The 9,796-nt window shown below is 44.3% G+C and overlaps 1 protein-coding gene across 1 annotated transcript; it reads right to left on the bottom strand.

Moving 5' to 3' along the window:
* Positions 1–1,524: 1,524 nt before the first annotated feature.
* prr5a (proline rich 5a (renal)) lies at positions 1,525–9,452 on the bottom strand. The gene is made up of 11 exons (XM_061076169.1): positions 9,286–9,452; positions 7,462–7,592; positions 5,551–5,676; positions 5,390–5,470; positions 4,816–4,864; positions 4,621–4,678; positions 4,445–4,536; positions 4,211–4,351; positions 3,757–3,892; positions 3,381–3,659; positions 1,525–3,272 (listed from the first exon to the last, which is right to left on the bottom strand). The coding sequence occupies exons 2-11, from the start codon at positions 7,590–7,592 to the stop codon at positions 2,983–2,985; spliced, it is 1,383 nt and encodes a 460-aa protein (XP_060932152.1). The 5' UTR covers positions 9,286–9,452; the 3' UTR covers positions 1,525–2,982.
* Between the last annotated feature and the right edge of the window lie 344 nt (positions 9,453–9,796).

The following is a 9,796-nucleotide window of genomic DNA, read 5'->3' as shown; positions in this document are numbered from 1 at the left end:
GCGTGCATAAATGGGTGAGTGTGATTTGCACTGTGAAACGCTTTGAGCGGCCGATAAGACTATAAAAATAATTCAGAATTATATTGAATTAAAAGTTTCCTACACTGTGATTCTTTTAAGGCGTCAGAAGCCAAGGTTGGAAACTACTGAGTTATTCTCTAACAATAGGTTTTAAAATCATGTTAAATTACCCAGTATCTAAAATCCAAAAATATAAAAGTAACTTTTAAGTAAGGCTTTCAAATATATGTAGTTTAGTAGAAAATACAATGGTTTTCTCTGAAATTTGAACCAAAAAAAGCATAGAATGACACAGACAAACACACACACACACACAAAATAATGTGTCCATCTTCTTCCTGTGCTTAGTTTCTCATGTGCAGGTAATACAATCCTTAATGTCAATGTAAAGGCGGTGTGTGTGGTCGTTTGACCTAGCGGGTAGAGTGCTCGTTCCTCAACAAGAAGGTTGCTGGTTGAATTCCCACTCTTCCCCATCAATGCCGAAGTGTCCTTGGCAAGATACTAAACCCCTATATTTGGCAGAACTTCAACCACCTATGCATTGCACAATATCTTAAACTATGTAAATTTAAAAACAAAAAATGTAATAAATAAATAAATAAATTGAAAAAATTAGATAAAATTGAATTTTTTTTTTAAATTAATCCAGGTAAATTAAAAATTAAAACAATAAAAAAAATAACAGAAAATAAATGAAAAGTAAATTTTCACCACTTTCTAATTTTCTGCAAATTTTGGTAAGAATGTTAAAGCATGTAAAAGCCCTCAAAAAGCCTATTAATTTGCCTGAAAAATAATAATAATCCTTACAATTTCAATAGGGCCTCACTGTCTGTCAGTGCCTGTCAGTGCTCGGGCCCTAAATATGGTTCATTTAACCTTTAAAACTAGCTTCGCAGTTAGTAGAACATATTTCTTCGGGCCCAACAGGCCCTTATGAGACTACATTTAAATTCACTAGATCCACATCTGCACCAAAATTCAGTTCCTGTTTTGTTTTTTATCAGGATCCATGTATTGAAAAACGGCCTATCTTGGCACACCAGCTTTTAATGGGATCTTCCAGGACCCATTCTGTATCCTTACGGTAAGTTTCTTGGTAATCATTCCAGTTGACTTTGTGTAATGCAACAAACTAACAGGCAAACAAGCACAGATGAAAGGTAAATAGGAAAAATCCCAACGCTCGGTGGCGTCAGGTTAAACTTCACGGAGCTGAGGAGGGGGTGGGCTTTCCATTGGGGGGCGTTAGACTCATGACCTCAATATTTTTAAAAGCCTGGCAGTGGCTTTGACTTTAGATGATTTAACGGAGCATCACTAAGTAAAACAACTTAAGTGCCTCCTCTTTTCAGAAAGACCAACCAGTGCTGCATCATACTCTTTTCACACAACATCACTCGGGACAAATATTGTTTCCAGTAAATCAGTTATTTACAATAAGGGGCGATGACTCATGTTTTTAAACATTACTAAAATGTATTTATTTTTTTACTGGGCTAGTATAACAAATTAATACAAAGTACAACTCCGTAGACATCATAGATTGTCAAAAAAGTAAAGTACAAAACGCTTGAGGTAAAACATCATTTGAAAAAGATTCAGTTAAAAATGCCTTATTAAAATCTGAATTCAAGGTAAAAGCTCACTTTACACTAATTAGCTGTCCTAGAAACCAACGATGCACTTTTATTTACAGGGTAGTGGTGGTGCAAAATACAGTGTGTGAGACAACATTCAGTCAAAATATTCATGTCTTTGTCGATTGTAAACAATAAACATCGGCATATTCCTCAAACTCCTGCTGCACACAGCTAATAGAGAAAAAGCAAATGCTGTCACACTGATGTTCTAAGAAGATAATTTTGCATTAGACCTCTTTGAGTGCGGCTGACAATAAAAAAAACAATTCAACATTTTCAGAAGGTGTCGTACAAAAGTGGGACGTGATCACTGTGTTACTGCCAAAACAAACTCATGATGAAAAAAAGTTCCAGCCATTTTCCATTTAAGTGGCAGCTGTAAAATTCACGTCCGCAGAAAAGATGAGTGAAAACCTTGTAACTCCCACTTTGATTCGGTTTCCTGGTTTTATCCTCAGGATGTAGAGTGGGTAGTCCACTGACCAGAGGGTTGGTGGTTCGATCCTCCTCCAATCCATGTGTTGAAGTGTCCTCGGGCAAAACCATGAACCCTAAGGGAGTTTATGTGTGTGGTAAAGCAAGGCACATATAAACACTTTATGAATGTGTGTGTAGTGGGTAACTGTGACTCGTGGTGTAAAGCTTTGAGAGACGAGTAACACTAGAAAAGCACATTAGAAATATTGTCAACTGACCATTTGAAGGATAAGGTGCCCCTCTATAGACTTACAGGACATGATGATAATCTCTAGTTTAGTTTTATGCTTTCGTCAGCAAATCCAATGAAAAGATCAAAACCGACAAGGTCTTTGTTAAAGTCAATTTGTTTCTATGGGAGATGTAATAAATATTGACATCTTTCTATATTATATTTACTTAACAGGTCAAAATCCTACAGTGGTTCAGTATTTATTTAAAAAGGACAAACTCGACAGCTTGAGTCGTCCTGCAGTGGCTGCAGGTTCGGTTCTGACTTGGCCCTTTGCTGTGGGACTTCCGTGCTCTCTCGCCCCATTTCATACCTGGATTGTCCTGTTAATAAAGCCAAAATACCCATAACAATTTCATTAAATAAAAAAGCTAAATTAGTTAATAATAGGGCCAGCCACTGCAGTTTTAATGTAGCTTGTGTTGTGTTTTTCATGGTTTTTAAACAATGTCATTGTGGAGTTACAAGGTTTGAAATGAGTCGTCATGGAAACCCATCGTACAACAGTAAATAAGGACGATGGTACCCCTTTAATGAAGTGTACGTTTTATCTTTTTCCCAGGTTATGGATGTGTGTACCGCGTGCTTTCCTAAAGGCGACCACCGCTACACGATGCTCTGCCTGCCTTCGCGAGTGTACCCCATAGCTTCTGATGAGTGAGAAGGGAAATCAATAAATATCCCATCTGAGTCTGAGTCTGCAGAGTCGAGCACTTGTCCAATTATGGTTTCGGGGCTGGAGGATTCACTGGGCGGCGAGGAGGATGCGCCCTTACTAAGATCAGTCATTGTTGTTGTGGCCTCGGTGCCGTGGAGAGCTCCTGAGGAGTGGAGGGGATGAATGGAGGGAGACGGGAGAGGCAAGGCCATGCCACTGGCTCCTGCTTGTACAATACCTGTGAATGACAGGGAGCCTGGGATTATTACAGATAACATTATGATTATTGTTTTTACATAACAAATAACATAATGATGGATACAGAAGTCTCAATCTTTTGTCGTACCATTGAAGTGAGAGCCCACACACAGCCTGTTGGAGGAGGCGCCAGACAGCTCGGATCCCGGGGCCATGTCAGCGTAGGCCAGTCCTTGTTCCTCCGAGCATGATATAATCTCACAGGCCGAGTGGCGTCGAATTCCTCCACTGCCAGTAGAGCTGGCATCTGGGTCATACTCAGCCACCGGGGTCAGCAGCAGAGGGATGTTGTAGCTCTTGGATCGTACCACAGGGTTTTTAGACGGTGGATCTGCGGGCTTGGGCCAGCCCCACGATAGACGCTTCTCTGAAAGACCAGAGGAAGAAGAGGGAGCCGTGTTGATTAAAAAAACGTTTCTCCGCGTCAATACTTTGCCTTTTGGTTTATATTCACACTGTCTCACCAAGGACACAGCAGTCGGTCTCTTCTCCGTCTCCTGAGCAAAGACCGTGGGTGCCCAGGTACGGTGAGACCACCTTCTGGACCAGAGACTCCAGCCTCAGGTATTCCTCATTCACACCACGGGACTCGTGGACCCCCTATAAACAAACACAGTGAGCTGAGCGTCAACTAAAGATGACGCTGATTATATATCTAACATTTAACCAAATGGGTGAAACAGCAGATGATTATGGTCTGTGTTAGTGACTCACACAGTAATTTGCTTTCTCTTGGTTTCTCTGTTTTTTTAGACCATGTGAAATGTCTTGGTAAAACGTGATCTAATAATCAAATGTATTAGTATTACTCATATTATTACTGTTATTATTGAATGCTTATTTGCCTTATTAAGAACAGAAACTTCCAAACAGTGAGAGAGGAGAGAAGCAGTGAAGTTGGTGCCTACAGGGCCGTACCTGTAGAATAAGCAGCATCTGTGTAACAGAGGGGGGGACACGGGCCCGGGGTCGAGACAGGGCGTCCTCTAACTTTACGCTTAAGACGATGGTGTTCCTGAAGTGCACCAGAGCCAGCTGTCGGACCGAGGGCTCCTTACCCTGCACACGGAAAACACCAGAGCAGTTTGAGACTTACCCTTTGGGCAGCAAACACACAACCCAAACAAGCTGAGTCTGGAGACGTTTGTGTACCTGCACCGGATGAAAGATGGCCTGCAGCATGGAGAGGACGTCACAGAAGAAGAAGTCCCACGTCTCTGCCAGAGAGTCCAGTAACTTCTGACCTGCATCGAAAGGACCAAAAGGACAGGTAATTTAGGCTTGGTTCTCTACAATATATTTTCAGACGACTATGAAAGCACTCGTACCTTCGTAGAATCTTATCTTGTCCCGGAGGATGACCATGCCTTTTGTCAGCAGCTGGTTCTGTGAAAGGAAAACAGTAATTATCTGAGGTGCTGTCACTGTCAAGTGTTCTCTCTATAATTAATACTTCTTTTCAATTTACCAGGGAGTTTCATGCATCTGAATAAAGTTCTAATTTAAAATCAGAGGTGTGTTACCTGAAGGTATTCAGTAAAGAAGGACCCCAGCTCAGTCTTCAGCAGATGCCTGAGAAAACCAACAATTATTACATAAACATTTATAATGAAAACTGTTCAATCGCTGTCAGTAACAATGTGTGTGTACGTGTTCATAACTACTCGAGGAGACTGAACCACAGAACGAATAGCAATCTACCAAAGCCCATGTTTCCCTGCGTTATAATCCAGCGTCTGCTGTGTAGTTTAAGAAATGTGTGTGTGTGTGAATCCTTTAGTGGCTTTTCTGTACATGGAAATGTGTTACTGAGCTACAACGGAGGCTGATGTGATAGGAGGGAGGGATCTGGTCTGGTAAGATAATGAGATATCTGGCTGGACCACATGACTCCCCAGGCCCACACACACACACACACACACACACACACACACACACACACAAAACAACCTCATTCACAAGAAATCATTCAGTCAGCATACACAGGAGAGACAGTAATTAAACTAATTATAGCACAGAATGACATCGACAGTCTAAAATAAGGTAGGTTTTCCCTGTGCTGTGTTTGTATGCGTCTATTTCTGTGATTAAACTCACCGGACACTTTCGTTGAGGACGTAGAGTTCGTTATCTGCCAAACCTTTCTTCTGGAAGACTGCGATGACGGCGTTGTGGATGCTGTAACGTTGAACTGGTTAGATCGGTCTAAATCACGGAGTATTTAAACACCAGCCATTCCTGCATCTTATACGTCGTACCTGTTCCAGGTGGCGTTGGCTCCTGCCCTCTTCTGCTTCTCCCCTCTGTCCTCCGGTGAACTTTTCTCACTCTTGCCCAGCTCGCTCAGGCTGGGGGAGCTCATCAACTTCAGCCGGTGCAGAGTCCTCATGAGGGAGATATAAAGGAAGAGATGAGAGGATGTACACGCAAGGTGCTGGACAGGAGAGAAAGAAGGTCAGGCTCTGGGTTGACAAGCACTGATACGGAGATGAAGGAGAAGAAGGAGGAGAAGGAGGAGAAGAAAGAGGAGAAGGAGGAGTTAGCCGGAGGGGGGAGAGGAGAGCACAAGCAGTGTGTGTCTTGGAGAGAGATAGAGAGAGAGAGAGAAGTAGAGAGAGCACACAGACAGAAAAAGCACAATGACAAGACAAAGAGTGGCCGGCGACAGAGGAGGAGAGAAGTAGGACAGGATAATGCGTCGCGAGAGAGGGGCAGCACGTTAAGAGCAGGATGGGTGGAGCCGAGCCCAGAGGTGGGCCACCGCCTGGGATCTCAGAAGAGAAGAAATAACAATAGCACATGCACCGTCGGAGGCCTTCTCTTCCTCCCTCACTGCTTTCCTGTCGCTACAATACAGCCATTGATGCAAACAAATATTTATGCAGAACCACAGATGCCAAGCGATCTGCAGGGTAAGCAGAGTGAAGCAGTTCAGGGGATGTGGAGGAGGAAGTCATCTGGTTTATTGGCAACAACAAGAACAGGGATAGGAAGCAGCGACACAATACAACACAGTGGAGAGGGTGTTTCTGCCCCTCAGATTTCAACACAGCTGCAGCAGAACAAGAAGTCAAAAAGTGGAACAATACATGCGACTGGCTGATACTGTTGTCTTGATGCTGATAATATCTATATTTGATGACCATATCCACTTCCTCCTCTTTTTTATTCTCTGGAACAGCTTGTAAAAAACTTTCTCTACCCTCTGTGTCATATTCAGTATCAGTGTTGTCTGAGCTACTCACGCAGGGGTTAAAAGTTTATTTTAACATTTCACTTAGACGTTGACGAGCAGATTGATACAAGTCTCGTGTCTGTGTGGTAAATATGAAGCTAGAGATAGGATCTGGTTAGCTTAGCATAAACACAGGAATCCCGGGGAAACTGCTAGCATAGCTTTGTCCAATGTTCACAAAATCCAGCTATCAAAAAACTGACATATTCATATGTTATTACATGTTTGTTTAATCCATAAAATCTGAAATATTCTGCCTCATAATCTCTTTAAAACCACACAATATTATTGTTATATATACATTTGAATTTGTACAAATGCTACAATAAAATGAAATACAAATAAATGTTTATAGATGTGTTAAAATAAGAGGAACTTTGTTTTCGGTTCTATAAACTACAGATTACATTTCTCGCAACATTTCTCTTTTTTTCTGGAGCTCTATATGGCGACATGATGCATCTGCAAAAAGCTGGCCAGTGTTTATTGGGCCCTTCGCTTTCCATCCGGGATCAACTCTGAGTGTGACACATCCATTCGTCTGCGTCAAGCACTTCTCCTAAATTGTGATTCACTTCTAGAGCACAGATGTGATCTGAATTTTAAGTGCACACTTTCATACAAATAAAATGTCCTCAACTTCAATTCATGTAAAAGAAAATAAGACATTCCAGACCCACAAGTACCAAAACCCACAGAAAGCAGGTGTACAGACTGACGAGATGTACACACATAAGGAAATGAGTCAATCCAACATCCCACCAGCAGATCATTGTCATTAGGTCAACATGCTGCAGGCAAAGCTCTGATGGTTAATGAAATCTTCTGGGACCGGAGACGAGGGGATCTTTTTTTAATGCTAATGAATAGTTCATGCATTTTCCAGGATGCCGCTTTATGTTGTGAAATGTTAATCCCAGGAACTGAGCCTTACCTCCTGATTGGATGCTCGCTGCTGCTGTCCATGTCCGGGCTCGGGGGAGGGGCGGAGAAGGTGCTGAAGTTGAGGGACAGGGGTCGGGGGGAGGGCCTGGAGGCATGCCTCCGCCGGAGTCCATCGAGCATCTGGGCACCAGGGAGGAAAGGATGGGGGAATGGTTATTTGGGTTTACGTTGAAGCAGTAATATGAGGCAAACAGCTTTTTTCATGGATGTGTGAGGCATCAGAGACGAGTTGAGATCCAGCTGCCGCCCTTAAATCTGAGTCAATGAATGAAAGAGGAACATAAAAGCACTACAAGATACAAATTTACAGTAAATCTCACAGTCACAGGGGCACAGCAGCCAAACAGGGAGATGTAGTGTGAAATGAGTCGGCTGCTTTTGGTTTCCTGTTGCTGACCGTTATTACAACACCATGGAGGAGTGTTCTGCAATCGGAGCTCAGCCTACGCTCCGACAATTACTACAATCTCACACACACACAAGTTTGCAGGGCTAAACTTGTTAGGACACTGGATTGACTTCTACTCATTGTGGACAGCTTAGCCAAAACATTGACCCTAACTTTAACCATGACAGATTCATGCCTAACCCTAAACCTCACCACAATCCCTGTCCTACCCCTAACCTTAGAATTAACCTGAGAATTGACATTATGCCTCATTAGGACCAGGCTTCGGTCCCAGTTAGGTCTACTGGTCCTGACAAAGTCAATGTTTATACTGGGAAAGGTCCTTTAGAGGCAACAAAAACAAGCACACACACACAATTTCTTGAACTCCTATCTGAGTGAGAACATTGGTGTAATAATGCATTCCCTCGCCCCTTACCCTGATCAAACCATCACAACTAAATCCCTGATCCTGAACCTAATTCTCATCTCAATCCCCCCAAAGCAAGTATTAATCTTCAAAGAGCCCTTTGAAAAAGTGAGGACCTGCCAAAATGTCCTCACTCTGTAAAGTCTACGCTCAGAATGGTCCTCACAAAGATATAAGCACAAGTACACACACACGCATATTACATCAGGGAAAAATATGGAGCTGCATGTGTGTGCATGTAGAGTGTGAGTGGGCGCAGATTGTTGTTCTTGTAAAAGCCACGTAACCACGCTACTCTCTCTTCCTCTCTCTCTCTTTCCCTCCCTCTGTGTGTATAACCGTGTATTTGGGTGTCTCCCCATGGAAACCTACTGTACACGGTGGAGCGCCCTCCCCTGGTCAGAGGGGAGAACAACAGTCTGGGCTGTTGTCAGTCATCAGACAAAGACACAACACAAACCTGCCTCCCTGTGTGTGATCCAGTGATCAGTGACAGACTGCTGTGTCTGATCCGTTTCATTAGACTAACACCACATCTCAGACATAAACAGACCCACACACAGACTACACACAACCCACACACACACACTGTATACACGCCACGCCAGTCTTGGCATTTCTGCTTGTGTCCCCCCCTCCTCCTCCTCCTCCTCCTTGTCTTTTAGGGCGACCACCCTCACATCGATTCCTCTTTTCATTCCCATCAACCCCCTTTTGTTTCCCAGTCCCCCTGCTACACACGACCCACTGGTTTATTCGACACAACCCAGTTGCTCACTGGGCCGGACCCGCAGGCACCAGTCCACGCTGGGGGGGGAATGTGCAGCCACTCGTGTGCGTACGTGGAGCTTTTCCATCTCGTCTTTCACCTGCGTGGTTAACCAGGAGCGTGACAGTAAACAACGTGGACGCGCATCTGGAGAGAACATCTGGATGGAACCACAAAGTTCCCGTGTGTCACGCACCTCCGCCCGTCCCCCGCAGCCCGCACTCACCGCTGCTTCTCCCGTCGGCTGCTTCCTGCTGGTGGTGGTGGTGGGGGGGTGCGGGTGTTCTCATGTAGTCCTGCCGGGAGACGAGCACTGTCCCCGGGCTCATGGGCCGGATGGAGAGGGTCCGGGCTGCGGTGCTGGAGGAGAGGGGGCTCATTCAAGGAGCGTGCACCGCCGCTGTGTGCTCGCTCCCGCTGCCGGCGCGCCCCCGCTTTGTTTTGACGAGATGCAAAAAAAAACGAACCTGGACGCGTGCACGCTCGGGGCCGCACGTGGACGCGCATGCTGGTTCAACCAGTTTGCCAAACGGAAAAGGGGCGGGCGGGGGTGGGGGGGGAGTAGTGTGGGATCTAAGAGAACATAATTGCGTTGAGTTTATCGAGCTGCGGACGTGTAATAACACATGCACACGCACGCACAAACACACACACACACACACACACACACACACACTTGTCTCTCTATAGTTGTGAGGACAACTATTGTCTCTCTATAGACAATTATATACACCCTA

Source organism: Limanda limanda, chromosome 8 (assembly GCF_963576545.1).
Source record: "Limanda limanda chromosome 8, fLimLim1.1, whole genome shotgun sequence".
Taxonomy (NCBI): domain Eukaryota; kingdom Metazoa; phylum Chordata; class Actinopteri; order Pleuronectiformes; family Pleuronectidae; genus Limanda; species Limanda limanda.
This window is presented reverse-complemented; position numbering and strand designations above follow the sequence as displayed.

Coding starts and splice junctions, on each gene's coding strand:
- prr5a (XM_061076169.1), bottom strand. CDS start 7,592: ATGCTCGATGGACTCCGGCGGAGGCATGCCTCCAGGCCCTCCCCCCGA. Junction 5,677..7,461: donor AGCGAGCATCCAATCAGGAG/GTAAGGCTCAGT, acceptor CTCCCTCATGAG/GACTCTGCACCGGCTGAAGT. Junction 3,893..4,210: donor AGATGCTGCTTATTCTACAG/GTACGGCCCTGT, acceptor GTTTGTTTATAG/GGGGTCCACGAGTCCCGTGG.